At 42.1% G+C, this 20,438-nt stretch overlaps 5 protein-coding genes across 7 annotated transcripts; all 5 read left to right on the forward strand.

Annotated features, from left to right (window-relative positions):
- The first annotated feature begins 294 nt into the window (after positions 1-294).
- Positions 295-7,969, forward strand: LOC135588201 (uncharacterized). 3 transcript variants are annotated; one of them, XM_065080189.1, is made up of 8 exons: positions 295-783; positions 918-1,044; positions 2,446-2,572; positions 4,723-4,759; positions 4,846-5,089; positions 5,646-5,768; positions 5,846-5,940; positions 7,507-7,969. In XM_065080189.1, exons 1-6 carry the CDS (start codon positions 544-546, stop codon positions 5,741-5,743), a joined length of 873 nt encoding a protein of 290 aa, XP_064936261.1. In that variant the 5' UTR covers positions 295-543; the 3' UTR covers positions 5,744-5,768; positions 5,846-5,940; positions 7,507-7,969. The 3 variants fall into 3 exon arrangements, with proteins under 3 accessions (XP_064936261.1, XP_064936263.1, XP_064936262.1); XM_065080191.1 differs by having other exon boundaries at positions 4,858-5,089; XM_065080190.1 differs by lacking the exon at positions 5,846-5,940.
- Positions 7,970-9,196: 1,227 nt separating this feature from the next.
- On the forward strand, positions 9,197-9,628 carry LOC135680408 (VQ motif-containing protein 25-like). The gene has a single exon (XM_065194289.1). It carries the CDS (start codon positions 9,197-9,199, stop codon positions 9,626-9,628), a length of 432 nt encoding a protein of 143 aa, XP_065050361.1.
- Positions 9,629-9,748: 120 nt separating this feature from the next.
- On the forward strand, positions 9,749-11,022 carry LOC103996375 (uncharacterized). Its single transcript, XM_018830471.2, has one exon. The coding sequence runs from the start codon at positions 9,764-9,766 to the stop codon at positions 10,811-10,813; it is 1,050 nt and encodes a 349-aa protein (XP_018686016.2). The 5' UTR covers positions 9,749-9,763; the 3' UTR covers positions 10,814-11,022.
- A 144-nt stretch (positions 11,023-11,166) lies between these two features.
- Positions 11,167-14,613, forward strand: LOC103996374 (polygalacturonase inhibitor-like). Its single transcript, XM_065080188.1, has 2 exons — positions 11,167-12,409; positions 12,495-14,613. The coding sequence occupies exon 2, from the start codon at positions 13,496-13,498 to the stop codon at positions 14,429-14,431; it is 936 nt and encodes a 311-aa protein (XP_064936260.1). The 5' UTR covers positions 11,167-12,409; positions 12,495-13,495; the 3' UTR covers positions 14,432-14,613.
- Positions 14,614-15,665: 1,052 nt separating this feature from the next.
- LOC135588200 (beta-glucosidase 12-like) lies at positions 15,666-19,912 on the forward strand. The gene is made up of 13 exons (XM_065080187.1): positions 15,666-15,963; positions 16,039-16,108; positions 17,647-17,705; positions 17,794-17,869; positions 17,955-18,032; positions 18,119-18,206; positions 18,315-18,570; positions 18,644-18,759; positions 18,849-19,066; positions 19,143-19,174; positions 19,238-19,340; positions 19,417-19,525; positions 19,591-19,912. Exons 1-13 carry the CDS (start codon positions 15,805-15,807, stop codon positions 19,760-19,762), a joined length of 1,536 nt encoding a protein of 511 aa, XP_064936259.1. The 5' UTR covers positions 15,666-15,804; the 3' UTR covers positions 19,763-19,912.
- Positions 19,913-20,438: the final 526 nt, after the last annotated feature.

A 20,438-nucleotide genomic window follows, 5' to 3' on the forward strand; every position in this document is an offset into this window, starting at 1 on the left:
TAATATTTTAAAAATATTATACTTAGTTAAACCGATCATATAGTCGATTTTAAATAGTTAAGATTTTTATTATAATATTATTTAAGCCGATAAAATATATTTTAAATATTTGATATTTAATATAATAATAGTTAATATTTTAAAAATATTTATGAGGTGCTTATATGCTATTCCAAAATTTGAAGGGGACAAATGTGCTATTTCTAAACATTTGAAGGATAAGGTTGTAAAAGCGCTTTGAGATTTATCCTTGTAATAGTTGGCAATAATATAAATAATATTCTTCCTCGAAAGCGATCGATTCGTTTCGAGGCTGGAGCTTGATCCCATCCTTCCTCTCTGATTCTTCGATCTCTTTCTTGGATTCCCTCAAATCTCTGAGAAAGATCTCTTCTTGGTCGTCCCTGTTGCCCGGTCTCCGCTGCAAACCCTTAAAGCTAGGGTTTTTCCATGCCCTAGCTAGGGTTTCGGCGGTTGATCCGGTTCCTCCTTCCAAGTTGCCTCTTTTTGGCTGGAATTCTGGTTCTTGAGGGTGATCGTCCGATGGCCTTTCACCACGCGGGGCCTGGTTCGGCATCCGGATCAGCGTCGAGCTCCAGCTCCGGGTTCCACTTCCCGAATTCCCTTTTCGGGGACACCACGTACACGAAAGTCTTCGTTGGGGGCCTTGCGTGGGAGACCAAGAGCGAGACGTTGCGCCGCCACTTCGAGCAGTTCGGTGAGACCCTTGAGGCCGTCGTGATCACCGACAAGAACACCGGCAGGTCGAAGGGTTATGGTTTCGTGAGTATCGCTTGTCCTATCATCTTGTGGAGGAAACTCACTTTTCTTTGCAAATAGAGGTTTTGAGGGAAGATTTGATTTTTCTGTGTTATTTTGTATGAATCGTTTGGTGTTGATTTCTGTGGAGGGGTTAGGTGACTTTTCGAGACCCTGAATCTGCAAGAAGAGCATGTGCAGACCCTAGCCCAGTTATCGATGGCAGACGTGCGAACTGTAACTTGGCTTCACTTGGGCGATCTCGCCCTTTTCTTCCATTTGGCGGTACGCCCTTAGAATCTCCGCTTCTGTTAGCGTTGCCAAAAGTTGCATTACAATCTTAGTATCAGAAAACAATGTTGCATCTCCAACCTGTTGAATGGCTTTTTGTTGTCAATTCCATTTGATTGTTTCTCATCCGTACTTGTGCAGGCTTCACTTTGAGGCAGTAGTAATACTTTTAAACATCTTTTATCATGTTATAAGTAGTGTACTTGATTATCTTGTATCTGGTTGTTTTACCCAAGAATCTCATGAATTTGGAGATGACATATATATTTAGTATCATATTGAGTTGGTTAATGCACATATTTGTGCTATTTAAGTAATCATAAAGCATTGGCTATGGACTCCAAATGTTTTAGATTAAGTCAAAGGCATTCAATATGATTTTTGGGTGCCAAAATTTTGTTTTTTGTTTTTCAAATTACATTCAAGAATTCTGTCTGTCCATGTTCGCTCCTTTGTTTTTTGTTTTTTTGACCTTTATGTTTTTGCACTTCAAGGGTTCATGGAGTCATAAACTTTAAATACCTACTACTTTATGTTCTGGAAAATGCTGAATCATGTTTCTGAGCATGAGGAAGCATATTTAAATGGATTAATGTAACAATGATTAAGGATCAAATAGATAAATTCCACTACATATTAATAATTATAGGCAAATCAAGGGTTGCCATGCCAATCTGTACGTCTTGGCATGGTCCAAAAGTTGTGCTTGAAAAGAATTGGTATACATCATGTTGATCCGTGCTTGAGATGCCAACATGTGGCTAGTTCAATTTTTGGCTTGGGTTAGACAATGCAGAAGGTGTACTAACCGACACAGCGTGGAACACATCATTCCAGAATTCTTGTGCTGTGAAACAACTAGCTATCGAGCAAACTAATCTGACATTTTTTTCAGCTTCATTGAACCCTTTTTGCCCACATTATCTAAACAGCCCTTTTTTACTACTTGTCCTTATGGAACCCTGTAAATTTTTTTGTCTGCTTCACTAAGGTTATTGCAATTTTTCACATTTGACTGACATATCTCAATCCATGTGCACCTGCTTCTTTAAGGTCTAAAACAGCAAAATTTCCTTGACAAGAAAGCTCTTATCTTCCATACTAATTTTTCCTTCTTTTTAACCATACTAACTGAATGGACCTCTGTTTATGAGGCATATGATACACTTTCTAACTTCTGATATTAAGTCGGTGTTTTGTTGTTCCTTTACACCAATAAGCTCCCTGCAAGATAAAGCCAATAAGAAGAAAAAAGAAATTGAAGTTTAAGAATATGAAGTATAATGGTTTACATCATTCTTTATGTTTTTCACTGTTCTTACCTAGCCATATTATGCATGGCATGTTAGACACATGTGACATGAACGGCCGTCTGTTTGGATTTTTCTGTTCTAGTGCGCCCGAGGTCAGGCCTTTACCTTGGAGGTATGTCAGTCCAGCGAGGGCCATATGTTGGAAGCCCCGCTCATCAACAACCTGTTCCATTCAGCTACCAAGAAGGGTTACCATATGCTGCATATAGGTTAGTTCATCTCCTGGATCTTTTCAAAACAGTCGTTGGTTTTGGTTTAAGAAACAGAGAAATGAACCTTGGATTTGATGCCTATGTTTTAATCTTATGCTTAAGTTTATTCCCAAATAATATGATTGGTTTGAGAACTAAGTAATCGGATGAATGAGTAAGAAGCACTGAAGCTAAGAATCCTGTGGAGCAGAAAGATGTTTTGTTGATATTCAGTCTCTGTTTGCACTTTTGAATCAGAACTGATATGATATTAAAGCTGTAAATTTTTAAAAGTGATCCATTACTGAGAGCTCTTTATCTGGTTTACCTTTCTGACTTAGTATTTTATTACTAGAAATGAAAAATATAAAGTAATGTATGTTTTAGTTTATTTATTGTTTGTATGATCAGGTAGGTCGTGGAAGTTTGGCTGAAATCAAGCTAGATGTAGCCTGAAATGATAGTACTATTACTAAATTTATGGTTGCTTTAATTTGATGGGCATGAAAGAAGGCATCAATATTGATCAAAATGTTATGCCCATATAGCTAAAAGCTATGAGACTAATAAGTAAATGGAATAAGTTAAAAGTTAAAACATTTTTTTGAAATGTGATCCATATTCAGATATATGTTATCTGAATCAGGATTTCATTAAGACATTGCTTTTTCTATTTAATGGCTTATACTTTAGAAATAGCCTTTCCACAGTTGATGTATGGATGCATATCTGAAACCCTTCTCAGATTAAGACTGGTTTGGTTCGTAGTTTCTTACCTTAAAATGACCTCGAGGAACCCTACCGCTGCTTCTGCCTCCGCTGCTGACGCTTTCTGCCATTGCCTTCGCTACAGACGCAGCGGACCGAGCCTTCCTCTGTTGTCGACGGACGAGTCCAACAGCCCTCATAGTTTCCTTCCGTTGTCGCTTCCTTCCATTGTCGAGGGAGAGGACTACAGGTTCCTCTGCCACTGACGGACGGCCTTTGGAGCTTTCGTCGCTACCGCTGCTGCTGTCCGCAGCTTTCGTCGTTGTCGCCGTTGTTGTTCGCAGCTTCCGTCATTGCCACCGCTGTTGTTTGCAGCTTTTGCCACTGTCACTGCTACTGTCTGCAGCTTCCCTCGCTGCCTACTATCCACAGCTTTCGTTGTTGTCGATGCTGTTGTTCGCAATGCTGTTACAACTATCTTAAACTAATCCTTCGCTACTATTGCTATCTCCTTTTGTTATTGTTAACATTTTTTTCTTCTCCCTCTAACTTTAAGTAATATACTGTTAACAATATATTTTTAATTTAATATCATATTTTAATTTAAATAATTATATATATTTTTAATTATATAATATATATCTTTTTTATTTTTAATATTTTAGAGAATTTTTTTTCTCCCCCTCTAAATTAAGTAATATACTGTTAACAGTATATTTTTAATTTAATATCATATTTTTTATTTAAATAATTATATTTATAATTATATTATATATTTTTTATATTTTAATATTTCAGAGTGACTTACGTTTTGGGACCTTGGCGCCTTTTGGCGCTTAGCACTTTTTAAATCACTGACTTGTACATATCCTACACGTTCTACTCAAAGAAATTTATGCAGTTGGGCAATAATTATCATATAATTGCTAGTACTATCAATTGATTAGCCACTTATGAACAAGGATGAAGGCATATTAATTAATGTTCCATCTGATTAAATGAAAGTTAATATTTTAAATGTATGGTTTACTTGAGACAGCGGTGGTGATACTGTTTGCACCATGAACATAAATGTTGTTCTCATACTAGTATCAGCAACTGGGTGGTATACAGACTGGTGCATTCCTGTAAATTTGGAAAATAAATTAAACATTTAATACTGACTGTTACTGACCTATATGATCTTGTATCACTCCTTGTTCAGACTGGTAAAAATCTGTTGGTATGTACAGATATTTGAACTCTTGGTTTGCACGTCTAACAATATGGTGATTGGATTAAAAAAAAGGGTTATCTTGATCTCTGATATTCATGAACTCAGCTTGAAAATTTATGTATATTGCATCTATGCTTCTGGTACATATAAGGTTTATGTTTCATGATGGTGAGAATACACTTGTTCATTGAATCAAGTGCCATAGGTTTGGTTAATCATTCAATGCTTTGGTTTCCTTTTGCAGTTACAATCTCTATGGGCCGGAGTATGTCTATCCACAGGTTCAAGACCCAAAATCATGTCAATCCTTTCTGAATTAGAATTTGTTTTGAAAATATGCAACCAACATGCTAATTTTGATGTCTAGTCTCTTTTGCAGAATGCATACAATCCTTATACAGGGCAGCCTTATGTTCAAGTTTATGGTTTTCCTGGAGCTATAAACACATCTATTTACCCATTTGATCAATTTGGCCAGCCTATTCCGCCTGGTTATACGGCAATGCATGGCTACACACTGCCAACTCAACCAATTGTGCAATTGGGTGGACCAAATGTCAATGGAATGGCAAGTGCACCTCGACCTGTTATTCAGGCACCCTATCCAGCTGGTACATTTTCATCTAGAGATTTCTTTTCTATTTAATACTCTTACACACATTATATTTATCAGGTACCGTGATAGGTATGTGCTGGATAGGCTTTTCCCATGTTGTCTGGGACATTGCTAATCTAGCACAGATAGTGTAGTATTAATGAGGTCTATGGTGAAAGAAATTGAGTAAATGTTATGAGGTGATACAAGTCTAGTTTGATGCTTAAAGATTGGTTATCGAATGACGTTACCGAAGCTCAATTTGGTGCCTATTTTTCTCACTGTAGAACTTGCCTGCAAACATCTGTGATTTATGTATAGTTTGTTGCGTTTTGCTTAACATCATAACAGATTGGCTATTATCTTATTTAGGTTGATCAATTTAGATTACGATTTGTGCCCTTTACGTTTGTCTTTGTTCTCAATAGATGTATCATTTCTATCTCAAGGGAGGGCAGAAGCCTCTAATGTGTTTTTCTTTCTGAAATTTGTTCTTGTGGATGTGGTTCTTTTAATATTCTACCTTATGTGCACAGCAGCCAGTAAAATATTAATCATATTGGATTTCACAGGATTAGCAGCCCCAATTCCAGCACAACCACATGTCATAGTTCCTGCTCAGTCACCACAGTTTATGCAGGGCAGCAGTTCAGATCAAACGACAGTTTAAATGTGCATCATGATATCATCTTGAGGTACACTACCAGTCCCACTCCAATTTTTCTTGATGGTTTTTTTATTGACAGAGATATGTTTTCTCTATCTTTAATAGATACCCTTAGATTGCAGCAGGACCAAGAACCGCAGTACTGCCATGTTAATGGCTTGCATTCTTGCCTTGCATTCTATCATCTTTGCATTCTAGAGGTTAGTTCTATTTGATATCCACTTATACATGTGGTGATTATAGAAATTTCTTATTTTGGAGGTTATGATCTTGGCGAGTAATATATGACAATATGTCACTGCAGCTTATCTCAATATAGTACTTTTGCTTTTAATTTTATACACATGTGGACTCAAGTATCTGGTATGATGTACCATCCGTTTGCCAAGCAGGTGCTATGAACAATACATATTGCATCCTAATGTATCAGTCTAAATACATGCTAGTGTGATGCTGGAATGTTTGCAGACATCATACTTTGGCATGCATGGATGTGTCTGGTTTTAGCTGTATACTTGTTTCTTGCTAGCACACTATCTTCTTGACAATGATTAGTTCTTTTATGGCATCCAAGTTTTAATTTTCCATATCTACTAGGAATTTATTGTTCAAAATCTTATGACCATTTTTTCTCGTGCAAAACCGTTCTTTGATCATCCAATTTGCAAATTGGTCATCTTGTTCATGGCTACATATATAAAAAAATCCTTCTGACTAATATTTTCTTGTTTGCCAGTCCTAAAATAATCACCCTAGTCATGGTTTGTTCATCTTTGGCATGACAGTTATTTTTTGCATCAAGTTGAAATACTTGGATGCCTTCAAAAAGGACAATTAATTATTTTGTTTGGAGATTCCACCTGGATATTGCAGAATTAACTATTTGTAATAAACAAACTTCCAGGAAGGAGGGTCATCATTGATTGTGCATCATTTGACTATTTAGAGAAGGTTCCTCTGTTTCCCTGCTTTTGTTGTAACTCTTTTCAAGTTAATTATCAAGTCTATGTAGCAAAAGTGAAAATTTCTGCTTGATAATCCCTTCACACATTTTTCTTTGTCCTTTTTGTGGTTCATGCATATAAAAATCATATCTTAAGCTTCAAGAGAGTACCTGATGTATTTCCTGATTAACACAAAGGAGCATGTCAGTTCCTCGTTTTACTTTTTGTTCTTTCTTTTCAGCATCAGCGATTCTTCTTATATTAGCTATGCTGCAGCCTTACTCTGAAGAGAATCCATTATATATATATATGTATATGTATATATACATATACATATACATATATATATACATATATACATATATATATCGCTTCGATAGAGGATGAGAAAAAATCATTTAAAATGGTATGGGCATGTGCATGTGCATGTGCTGAGAAAACCTCCGGATGTTAGTGATACGAGAAAAGATAGTAGACGACCTAAAAAGATTTTAATAGAAAACTATAAATAAGGATTTATATGATTTTTTTACAGAACTCAATGATGGCAAAAGTTCCATGTAGCCGACTCCAAATAGTTGGGATATATGGTTTTATTATTGTTGTTGTTATATATATATATATATATATAATTTCTTGATGTGTTATTCTTGATGTCAGAAAATCTAGAATAACAGATTGATATTATTTTGCTGTTTTTCTAATATGGTCAGTTGCATATTTACTATGAACAGGGGATTCTATATGTTACTATCAAGCTAACATTTCCTTGTGCTGTTTTCGATAGGAAATCTAGAATAACAGATGAATCTTGTTTTGCAGGTTGTCCTAGTTATGATCAGTTGCAAAAAGCCATTAAGTTGCTCCGATGGAGGGAGCTGAAAGCACAAGAGCATGGGTTGCTCTTTGTTGCACAGTGTCTGTAAAGTCTCTTGCCCTGCTGGAAGTTGTGAAGTCTGGTGGAGCAAGAATACCTGGATGTCAAAATTGCATCCTACAACCTGTATGATAGATTCTGGATGTCAGAGTTGGAGTCTGACAACCGAGAGGGAAGCTAAATTGTATCATGGGATCCAAGTGTTACTGCCACATATATAGACAGATGAAGACATGTTGCTCATGCAAAGTTCAACTTCAGTGTAATGAGTAACGGATTTGTATGATTCGCAACATTAGTTTCCTACAGTGTCCGTCATTAAGCAGAAGAACCCTAATGGTACTAAACAGTACATGATCAAATAAAAGGTCTCAAAGGCATGGAAACAAACCAGAAGGTTCAGTTCAATTTCCAACACATTTCTTATCAGCAATATCATGTCATGCATCCACTCAATTTAAACCAAGCTTTTCAAGGCATATATAAATGTAGTCCCTGAAACAATATTGCAGTGCCATTGTTTCGAGTACATTTCATTTCTGGTGTTTGATGTCGGTGATCGTCTTGGCGTAGACGGCGGATTTCATGACTGACCTGCAAATCAGGTTTAGTATGTTTAGATCATTGCTAAATGAACTTCTATGTAGATTTTTACTGCTACATTGAATCATGGGGCATATAAACTCTGTTGCACTTCTGCATTTGTTGTGATTATGTAACATTTGAACAGCGTTGCATATGATAACACCAAGTTCGACTGTGAAGAGTACTAGTTCAGATGATTGCCAAATCTTTGTAAGAAAATGAAGTGTTCTATTGTCAATACATTGACTTTTTTACCTGAGAGATCACTAAATGAACAGGTCTCAACCAAACCTCTATTTACACAGCTTTTTTGACTTCATCTGGATGCACTTTTCATGCTCAAACATAGTATCACACTTCTACTTGGTCAATCAGACAGCCTTTTGATTCACTAAGCCTGTGTTGGAGATAACTCATCGAACTACAGTAGTCTGTGGTCGGAGGATAACTTCAATGGCTACATCACAAGCCACCAGCAAAGTCATCGCAGTCGACTTATACAATATGGAAATGGATGACCGCAAAAGTGGCAGAGGGGTGATCTCGTGCAGTTTGCTTTCCTGCTCCACTCGGATTCATAGACCAATAGATACGTGACCTACAAACCCGGAAGTATGTCGAATCATGCAAGGCCAAGTGGGTTCTTCTTTACTGGCACTGTCTTCTTTTTCTCATGAAGTGTGAATAAGGAACAAAGACGCTTCAATGCGCATGTCATGGACGCATTTACTTACCCCCTGTTGTTGATGATGAACACAGTTTCTGAGATCGACATCAACCCACATGCGTTCATACCAAGAAAGGACATTGAAAGATGATCCTTTTCCTAAACGAGACTTAAAAGTCAGATAATACATGAAGAAGACGAAGTCAGTTCGATGTTAGCCTCATCTTGATGGTCAGATGGGAGCAAGGGAACACGCTGTTTCCTTTCTCATGTCTTGACTGCTTCCTGCTACTTTATGGTACCTGCCAACACATGCATACTGCTTCCTTCTCACCCTCAGCTCCTCCTATATAAACCCCTCCAATCCTCCCTCGACTGCAGCCATGGAGTTCGAGGGGTGCGTTGCAGTGGCTGCAGGGCGGCCGACGACGGTCAAGAAGCCGAAGCCGAAGACAAGGATCTTACACGTGTTCCCGCCGGAGATCATAAAGACGGATGCTGCAAACTTCCGCGAGCTCGTGCAGAGGCTCACCGGAAAGCCGGTGACGCGAGCTAGCAGCAACAGGAGGAAGAAGAAGAAAGAGGACGAGGCTGGTTGCGTGGGGCTCGAGGGAGAGGTGGCTCCGAGCTGCGAGCAAGTGGGACTGTGGAGGGGGACGCAGGAGCCCGGAAGTGGGGGAGGAGCGAAGGTTGAGTTGGAGGAGAAGGATTCCGGTGGCTTCTCTTGGGAGTTTGGAGAGATCGAGAGCTTCCTCCATGAACTCAGTGATGTCTCGTGGCTTCCTTCGTGTACTTCCCCAGCTAATAACAGTTAGATCCTTTTTCTTTTTGCTGTGTTTTTGGTGGCTTTGATGTTATCCCCTGGGACACCACGTTTGCTATTGGGTTCGGGTCGTAGATGGATCCGATACTAATTCGATCCGATAACAACCCTGTGAAAGCCATTCGAAATGGCATCGTCAACCCTAGCCGGTGGTAGGATCGAGACGATGAAGGTATCGGTCAGGTTCCCAGAGGACCGGCCGGCCCTGGTGCGGGCCAAGATCCCCGTCTGCGTACTCGGCCTGCCTTTCATCTCTGGCGCCGCCGCCGCCGTCGGCGACGCCCGCGAGCTCCGGCTCGACCTCTCCACCGCCTTTGGCGCCGGCCCCTCCTTCCGCCTCTCCTACCGCCCCAACGACCCCCACAAACCCTTCTCCCTCGTCCTCAAGACCGGCGCTGGCCCCCTCGGCTCCCCCGCCGGGGGTTCCCCTCTCGCCATGTCCGCCGAGTTTGGCCTCTTCGGCGCCCGACCAACTTTCTCCCTCCTCCTCAAGCCTCGCTTCGGCGACTTCACATTCAAGAAATCCGTTGCTGCCGCCCCCGCGGCCGCCTCCCCGGCCGTGGAGGTCAAGGTCGCACCCGTTGGTGACGGCTGCGGGATCGAGGCGCCGGTTGTGGAGTTCCGGCCGGGTGGTGGGATCCACGCCGGGAGGAAGTTGAATGGCTTCCCCATCGACGTCTCCGCCTTTTCCGCCGGCAGCAGAGGCGGGATTGATGGGCTGCTCTCCGGGTTTGAGGTCAGCGCCAGGAGCGTCCTTCCGCTCCCGAATCGCACCGCTATCCACTTCAAATGGGGTCTGAGAGTGCCGCCGGAGCTCCGCACTGCCTTCGATGATCCGATGGCTCGGATCTCGCTGAGCAAGCTCCCACTCCTCGCCATGAGAAAGATCTCGATCGAACGTTTGACGGATGACCAGAATGTGCAGAAGAAGAATCCCGCTGCTGCCACTGAGGCAATGGATGCGTGCGCCTTGGTGAGGCAGGAGATCGAGGCTCTGCAATCTGAGAGCAAGCTGCTGAGGGGGGCCGTGGAGGACCTCAGGGCAGAGGTTGGAGGCTGGAAGTTCACTGCGGCAGGGACCAATGGGCGTTCACCAAGTAACACTGGGAAGCACAAGGGCATCAATGAGGAGCTAATGAAGCCTGCATTCATGAGTTCCTCCACCACGGCAGTCTGAGAAAATGGGGCTGGAGGTTTGCAACTCTTTACATTTTGGTGAATGCAAGCTAGAAAAATAACTAGTAACCAATAATCCCTATATCCTATTTTCCTTGGCATAATTGTGGTAGTATCTTTTGTTAGGATATGTAAATGCTGCCTATGTTTGTACTTGCCGTGGAATGCTATTGCATTTGATAATTAAGTTATTTCCAGGGGTTGCTTTTCTGTTTATTGGATTAATGATAGCTGGTAATCAGTAAATAGCTGCCTGATTTTATTGAATTAATGATCTTTTTGGTGTATTTCTTTGGGAAATCGGCTTGGACATGGTGAAGGAAGAGCAATGTGTATCTAAATAGGGAGCGTAAAACAAACAGAAATGAAATTTTGCTTGATGGTGACAGAATTTGTTTCAAAATGGTGCTTGATCTCATTGCTTTCATTGTAATGTTAGAACACGGAGTGCTTCTTGCGCATCTCTATGATTGTCGCTACTTGCATGTGATGCTAGACATAATGGTCATCTTTTAAAGTTGCAAGTTAGGACATTTAAAATTTCGATCCTACTGAGAATATGGTACTTCATTAAGTCTTGGCTTCAAAACTTATCTCTTTTGTTGGTCTCAATCACTCTATGTAGAGAAGCTAATAATGTTCAATATCCTAACCTTCCCCAATACTAACAAAGCTGGTGTGTGGCTCATTGATGTTTTTGTTGATAGTTGGAGTTACAGAAAAAAGTATGGGATGTCTTTCTTCATTTGTGTCATCATACATGGGATGAATTTAGATATTTCAACATTTTCTTTTTTTGCCTAGAGTTAAATTATAGATGCTCTTATATTTATGAATGCTGACTGTGCTCATTTGTTGTCTTTTTTAACCTCTATACTTTGGTTGAGAGCTAGGGTTTGGGTGAAAATTAGGGATGGTCAATGGAAAATGCTACTGTCTTTGACTCAAATGTATGGCAATACATGAGTAATGGATGTGGCATGAAGAGATAAGGCGAGAAGTTGTGTAAGGCACGTGAGTACCTTGCACATAAATCTGGGAGTCAAGATCAGTTGCAGGTTACCCTGGGTGGTAAATTTAGTGACTGCACTACTTTCTCATTTCTACGATGTGATGCATAATAAGGAACTTTGAAAAAAAAAGTCTGCATGTTAGGGCAATTGAAGATTGTAATCTATTGAAAACATGGTAGTTGATTATGATTCAGCTTTGAAGCATCTTTTACATGGATCAAAATAAATATTTCATAATAATCCAACTATTGGGGTTGGTTACACATGTCTATTCCCAATGATTCAGCTCTTGGAAATATGGTACCTCTAGTTAAATCCAGGGCATTCAGTCTCTTTTTTATTCAGTGTGAGCTGTATAATATAGTGCGAAATGTAAATAGGTCATTTTAACCTTACCCAGTACTGGGACAAGTAAATAGGTCATTTGGTCCCTGTACTCTCAAGGGATTACCGGTACCATCCTTACACTTGTCTTTCTATCTTTAAAGTTGCCAAACGAATTTTCTGTTCACCAATATTATCTTCAGTGACAAGAATTCGTTCCAACATCTTGATGTCACCAGTTTTTGCTGATATGGAAGAAGGTAAATTACATTCCAACTTGGTAGATTGCCTTAGCACTTGGCACTTGAACTACTATTGGTAATTCCATGCATTCATTTGTGGCAGGTACCTTATTTTCAAGGGGGTCAACTGGAAAGGGTGATCATCTTTTGTCATCAGTAGTTGATTGTTTGTTTCTGAGGAGGGTTAGCACACCGGTAGCGAGCCATGGACCGGCAGAACAATAGAGATGGCAGATGGTGGCTGAAAGTGATGCTAGCAAATGAAACAGTACCGACGATGGAGGCAAGAGTTTCTCTGGAGCGAGTCATGGTAACCTCCACAAACAAAGTTCCACATGAAGCATGGTTCTGTCAATGGTTAAGTATAGGAATGCTTTTACCGTTAGATCAGCTGCCAAGTTAGAATCAAATCAGTGGTTTACCCATGTCAGCAGATCCCATCAATCCTAAGCCGTTGGAATGGTTTTGTTTGGCCGGAGAGGATGGAATCGGTGAGGACATTACAGCTTCTTGTTGCTGCTGCTGCAGTAATTGTTCTCCTTATTGCTACTTTTCTTACATACGGTAAATGGATGGAGCAAATCCAGACAACCAGCAGAGCTAATTTCTTGCCTGTTCTCTTCATTTGTTCTTTATGGATTAGCACAAATGAGCTGTGAACATGCCAACCCATTATGGCTTTTATGTTCTCCCTCGATCTCATCAGGAAAATCAATATATTGTGTCATATTTGCATTTCTTTCCTCTATTTAGAGAAGAGGAGACGAGACTGGAGATGATAATTATGATGTTTGGAATCACTGCTTGGCTATACTGTCCACAGACTTTTCTCCCATATTAGACCGATGTAACCTATTTCATCCTCTCCTCTCATGCCAATTACCTTCCTGATTTGATCAGATCAATTCAGAGTAGGGAGGTGCTCTTTTATGATCTTGCAATAACTATGTCTTCCACGGGTAGAAGATTGAGATTTAAAGGGAAGGTGGAAGGATTTGAGAGGGCCTTTGATAGCTTTCCTGTGATACGTATCTTCTCTCTCTACAAAGGGAATGCTGCACACATCTCGTCCATCCATCTGCATGCTATCTCAGCCTCCGAGAGATGTCTCCCCCCACCACCATCCTCTGCGGTGCGCTCCTCTTCTTCCTCCTCGTCTCCTCGACCCTCCCGGCCGCGTCCTTTGACTGTGACGCGGGTGACCGCGCCGCCCTCCTCAAGATCAAGAAGGGCCTCGGCAACCCTCGCCAGCTCAACAGTTGGATCCCCGCCACCAACTGCTGCAACTGGTACCACGTCGGATGCGACTCGCAGAGCGGCCGGGTCGTGTCCCTCCAACTCAGAGACACCTACGGCGTGGTCGCTGACAAGGTGCCGGCGGCCATCGGGGACCTCCCCTTGCTTCAGGTGCTGGCCCTAAAGAACATGCCCGGCCTCTCCGGCCCCATCCCCCGTTCCTTCGCCAAACTCAGGTACCTCGCCGGCATCTTTATCAAGAACAACTCCATCAACGGCACAATCCCCCGCTTCTTCAGCAACCTCCCCGAACTCAGGGTGATCGACCTCAGCGACAACAAGTTCACCGGCCCCATCCCGCCAGGCCTGTCGCACGGGGAGACCCCGTTCCTCGTCCTCCGCAACAACTTGCTGACGGGGGAGATCCCCGCGTCCTATGGCGACGTGGAGTACACCACCTTCGACGTCTCGCACAACCGGCTCACTGGGAGCGCATCGTTCTTGTTCAAGAACAGGTCAAGGTCGACGTTTGACATCAGCCTGTCGTGGAACCAGCTGGAGTTCGACATTACGGAGGCAGCGCTTCCGGTGAAGCTGCGGACGCTGGATGTGAGCCACAACCGGATCCGGGGCGGCGTCCCCAAGGCGCTGGAGGACAACTACTACATGTACCGCCTCAACCTTTCGTACAACCAGTTGTGCGGCGAGATCCCGACGGCCGGCGCCATGGAGGCGTTTGGTGCCGACAGCTTCCTCCACAACAAGTGCCTCTGCGGACCGCCGCTGCCACCATGTCGCCACTGAGTGACGCACCGTGTTCGATGAAGCGCGCCAATGGCAATGTTTGTGTCTGAGGTGTTGTGGAAGGAATAATTTGGTGCATCCATGCATGCATGTGTGCTGTTTGATGGTCTGCTCATAGTTCATGATAACTATGTAGATCGATAATTTTAAGTTGATTTAGTTAATAAAGGTAATGAAAGGTAAGATAAGAATGAAAATAATCATTTGATTGTTCCAATCACAAGGAAAGTGACACGAAAAGAAATAATCATAGACCCATGCCCCTCATCCTCGTATAAGCATTCATATTCAAGTTGAGACTCTGTTGATTCTTCTAGTCCCTGATGGAAAGGTAACTGATCTTGTTATTCGAGATGCTTGAACGTATCAACAAATATATCATGAGAATTACACAAAGATCTAAAATAGGAGTGACCAACATCAACCTCATGATCACCTTGACGAAGAGGCCTCGATCAAGCGAGATTCTCTAAAGCACAGACGGATCTAACTTTTGTCAACATGTTTTGGATGGAGATCTTTCTTCGTATCAGAAAGACGAGGTTGTTACGAGATCCTAATCTCATAAAGTCCCCATTATGAATGTGTGACAAGATGAAATATTATAGGTTTTATCGAGACTATAGCCATAACATCAAAGATTATATCCAACTTAAAGAGCTCATTCGCTTAGGTTACCTTGGCGCTTGGCGCTTTGTGCGTAAATGCTAATCACCATCTCCGCACCTCGAGGGACCAGTACTAATTATAATTAAACAAATGGTAAATATCATAAAAAAATATTGTACTAATCGTGAATGGACAGATACACGTGAAAGAGAATTGGATTTGTGCGAATTCGAGAGGATCCGAGGCCAAAATAAATATAAAATGACATTGAATATGAAACAGAAGGTAGGTGATACTGGTGACAATATATATAATGATACAATACATATAATATATCTTTGTTGGTAAATAAACTAAAGTACATTATAGATTTCATAGGATGAGTTGGCAATGATCACTTTCGCTCTGGCTTTGACTGTCTGTCTCTTGCAACTTTGATATATGGTTTTGGTAAAGCATATGATGAAAAGTGGGTGTATGAAGGAAAATAATATATCATGTTCTCTTTTAGCTAAGATAGTGTGTGTATGGAGTCCTATTTAATGACCTGACATCGCATGTGACATGTTAAGTGGTTGACATAAGAGACAAATCATTCCTTGTAATGATATAATTGTTCTGAAACACACTGTAATGGGTATGGCAAAGTATTCATGTGGAAGCTGCTCTCTTTCGACTGTCTGCATCCATAGATAGGGGAAGATCTCCGGCTTCCATCTCTCTCTCTCTCTCTCTCTCTCTCTCTCTCTCTCTCTCTAAGACAAATGGCATCTGCTTGCGTAGTTGCCGTCCTCCCCTTTGTGGCGGCACTGATGGGATCACTATGGGGAGGAGCTTCGGCGCACGGCGTCGCTGCCTCGTCTTTCAACAGTAGCTCCTTCCCTGCTGGCTTTGTCTTCGGCGCGGCCTCTGCAGCTTACCAAGTAAGTAAGAGTAAGAGGGTGTCTGTGTGTGTTTGTGTTTTGGTGAAGTGGTTCTGATGTTGGGTACGTATGTAGTACGAAGGTGCATTCCGAGAAGGTGGCAAGGGGCCGAGCATTTGGGACACCTTCACTCATCACCACCCAGGTCTGCCAATTTATTTGATGCTGTCGTATAATTACTAATTCTTTCATTCTAAAAGTCAAAGCACTTTCCAAAATCGAAATATTTTACGAACCGACGTTTTTCTCCGTTATGTTAATTCACCTCCTTTTAGTGTGGTTCCTGATCCAAACACTTTTTTAAACCTGTAAAAAAAGAATAGAGTTGTAAGAAAGAGATTGATCTTCGTCGTTAATGAATATCGATAACCTCAACGAAAGAGGAATGCTTTTAACTGAATGCGTGAATGAATCAAATCAATTAAACGAGTGAAAGAAAGAAAGAAAGAAGAATTCAGACTTCAAGATTTAGCTTTCTAAAGATTTCATTTTTGATGAAAAAGATGATATCACTGAATCCACCTGACTGTTCGAAGAGCCTTTCCCAATCTATTCTTCCCACCCACCTTCTTTCCTTTAGTGTTGGGATTTTATTTGACAGATCACCATTTGATTTCTCTTCTTATATTCGTCATTGCCACATGCCATTCATTCTTTGTTAGGTGAATCCGATACATAGAAACAATCAATCTATTGATCGTTCATATTTTATCTGTATGTCTGATATCTACTCATCAACCAAAGAGCATAAAGATATTCTATAAATATAGTGTGAATATTTATTTTGATGGATTTCGTACAATCTCTATATATAATTTAGTGTTTGTAGGAGACAGTTTTCCACGCAAAGCAGTGAAATGGTTGTCCGAATGAAATCATATGATAAGATAGTGATGAGATCCTCACTGCTTTTTGCGACCAGTGCGAGTAATGTCAAATTATTGGATTTGGGATTCGTGTGCTCATCTTATTTTATACCTCAGTTGGTATAAATAATTTTAAACCGTGGTCTCGGGACCGACGCAGCTTGGTTTGAATCCAGATGATAGGGATCTCCCTGAGACGTTCCTCCCGATTGCTGAGGTGATCGATCACGGTGTTCCGATTGGGACAGGGTCGCTATTCCCTCCGGGCAAGAATTCCTCGCCTGCGCGTTCAATGGGGATCTTCGGCTTCGCACCTATACAAAGGTCGGGTTTGGGACCTCGGCCTAACCCCTCCGACGATCAAGTCAGTGGATGGTCGTGGGGGGTTCCTCTTTTTAGCCAAGTTGTGACTGTTTCTCTTGTGTCTCTCTTTTCACTCCTCGGTGCGCGAGGATTTTTATAATATGAATTACCGTTGTATGATGTGCCTGCTCGCAGGGAGCAGGATCGTACTTCTGGTAGCGTCTGAAATTGTCGTTAGCGTGGCGTGGGGGATCAAGCCTGAGTAGGGTGTTAATGTGTCTTGATAGACGTTCCAGTCCACTTTAACCGTGTGCCTCATCAGGTCAACAGAGGTGTGAGGCATCTTCTGGGACAGCTGATGTCATGCGAGTCTTATCGCAATTATTACCCTCATCAATACTTTTCAGCAACACTCTAATTGATATATATATATATATATATATATATATATATATATATATTAGCAGACTTGGAGTTTATTGCAATGCCTTTTGTTTTATGACGTCATGGGCAGAGAAAATAATGGATAGGAGCAATGGAGATGTGGCAGTAGACTCTTACCATCGTTACAAGGTTGGTTACTTCATCTCTGTCATCCAACGTTTTCCCTCTCAGCTACTGTGGTTGCCTTGGAATCTATCAGTTTGAACTTGAGTTGCAGGAAGATGTGGCGCTCATGAAAGAGATGGGAGTGGATGCCCACAGGTTTTCCATCTCTTGGTCGAGGATCTTACCAAGTGAGATTCACATTCCATCAACGAAACTATTCCGAATGTAATTTTTAGTTGGGTAGAATGATGCGCCTGCGATCTCACATCTCAGATGGAAAGCTCAGTGGAGGAGTCAACAAGGAAGGCGTCAAACATTACAACGATCTCATCGATGAGCTCCTGTCGAATGGTATTCATCTCAGTACACTTGTGTTTCTACTGCTTGTCGTCGTTGCTCTCCTTTCTCTCATCATCGTCTGCTCCTAACTCTTGTAGGTTTGCAGCCCTTCGTGACCCTCTTTCACTGGGACCTGCCTCAGGCACTGGAGGATCAGTACGGTGGTTTCTTGAGCCCATTCGTCGTGTTAGTTCCACATACTCGTCATTCTAAGTGAATGTGTAGCATCACAGTGTTTCATCTCTAGGAGGAACTCGATATGATAACTGCTCTGTGATGAATCTGTTCTTGCAGCAAAGACTTCCGCGACTTCGTGGAAGTGTGCTTCGGGGAGTTCGGCGATCGGGTGAAGCACTGGATCACCTTCAACGAACCCTTGATCTTCTCCACCATGGGTTACGCTACAGGACAGACGGCACCGGGCCGATGCACCCCCATACTCGTCGGCAATTGCACTGCAGGGAACTCGGGCAGAGAGCCCTACGTGGTGGCTCACCACCAGTTGCTCGCCCACGCCGCCGCCGTGAAGCTCTACAGGGACACGTACCAGGTAATTAAGCAGAGCGAGCTTGGCCAACACTTGGGTGTCATCACCCACCTCCTCACGAAGAAGATGCATGCAGGGATCTCAGAAGGGAAGAATAGGAATCACACTGACGACCACATGGTTTATTCCACTCTCCGATTCCAAGTCCGACGTCGATGCTGCTCAAAGAATCCTAGACTTCAATTACGGATGGTGAGCCATGGACAAGTTGAAGCTGGTTCGAAGCAGAAACCCTGACTGCTGTTTCTTCTTCTTCTTCTTCTTCTTCTCTCGACTGATAGGTTCATGGATCCTCTAACCGGAGGGGACTACCCATTCATCATGCGGGCGCTTCTCGGGGATCGCCTACCGAGGTTTACCGACGAGGAATCCAGGCTGATTAAAGGATCGTTCGACTTCATCGGCCTCAATTACTACACTGCAAGCTATGCTTACGGTCTTCCTCTCTCCAAAACCGGCGTTCAGAACTACATGACAGATTCTTTTGTCAGCAGCACCGGTAATCTACTACGATATGTATCAGCTACTTCATCAAGGAAGAGATGTTTAACCTAATCTTCTTCCTGCAAGTGCAGCGGTTCGTAACGGAGTTCCGATCGGTCCTCAGGTAACTCAAATCACCTCAGTTCTTTGTAAGCTTGCCGTCGGCTGACCAGGTGAGAGTGTGCAGGCTGCTTCCAGTTGGCTCTACGTCTACCCGAAAGGGATAAGAGATCTCTTGTTGTACACGAAATCCAAATACAACAATCCGGTGATCTACATCACGGAGAATGGTAGGATCCATCTGCTCTGTCTTTTGATACGGGACAGGTTGGACTATTCTCATGGAGAGGATGGTTTGGCAAGCAGGTATCGATGAGGTCAACGATGAAACAGTGCCTCTCGAGGAAGCACTCGAGGATAAGATGAGGGTCGAGTACTACAGGGGGCATCTGCTCTACCTGCAGAGAGCTATCAGGTCTGCGAACACGAGGTAGGATTCCTGAGTTGCCGGTGTTGAAACATGACAGCTATTTTGTGCAGGAGAGGAGCAGACGTGAGGGGATTCTTCATGTGGACGCTGTTGGATGACTTCGAATGGAACTCAGGCTACACTGTAAGATTTGGACTCCATTATGTGGATTTCAAGGATGGGCTGAAGAGGTACCCCAAGAGATCTGCACTCTGGTTCCGTGAGTTCCTCAGGAGATCGTAGATGATGCATCTGCCACTGGAAGAATCATGATTTGACGCTTGCTTCTGCTTTCTTTGACTGCAAAGAAACTGGCTGTTCTTGTGGTGCATGTCGGAGCCTTGAGACAATGCTGTAGTGCTTGCAATAAACTGCTACTTGTTTTCTCTTTGATATCTTGATTCTCCCTCGTCCTACATTGATAGGAACAGCTTTCTCGTTCCAATGGCTACCCCCACCTTGTTTTGCGTGTGACCCTCGTAATACCAATTGCTTTCCTGACCTCTCATGAACAACCCTCTATCTGTTCTCTTCTTAGATGTTTCACATGATCATACCATGCAAGGAATCAAATTTCGATGACGGATATCAAATCATATAAATTAATATCGACCGCCCCAACTTATGATATACCAACACTGCAAAACAAAGAACAAAGTGAGAGTTAAACCATTGATGATAATGAGGGGATAACCCTCTAAAGCATAAAACTCCCACTCTGAAGCCAAATTCTCATGATGTAAAAAAAAATGTCCCTCGTAATCAACAAATTTTTTGTAGAGTTTTTTCTATAAAAGAACATGTCCGTGATATGCAGCAGAAAAGAAATAATTCCAAATGAGCTTTTGGATTCATATTATACAAGATATGCTGCTCAACACAAAATAATGTCATAATGTGATGTTTGATCAGGTCTTAA

This window comes from Musa acuminata, chromosome BXJ1-8 (assembly GCF_036884655.1).
Source record: "Musa acuminata AAA Group cultivar baxijiao chromosome BXJ1-8, Cavendish_Baxijiao_AAA, whole genome shotgun sequence".
Lineage (NCBI taxonomy): Eukaryota > Viridiplantae > Streptophyta > Magnoliopsida > Zingiberales > Musaceae > Musa > Musa acuminata.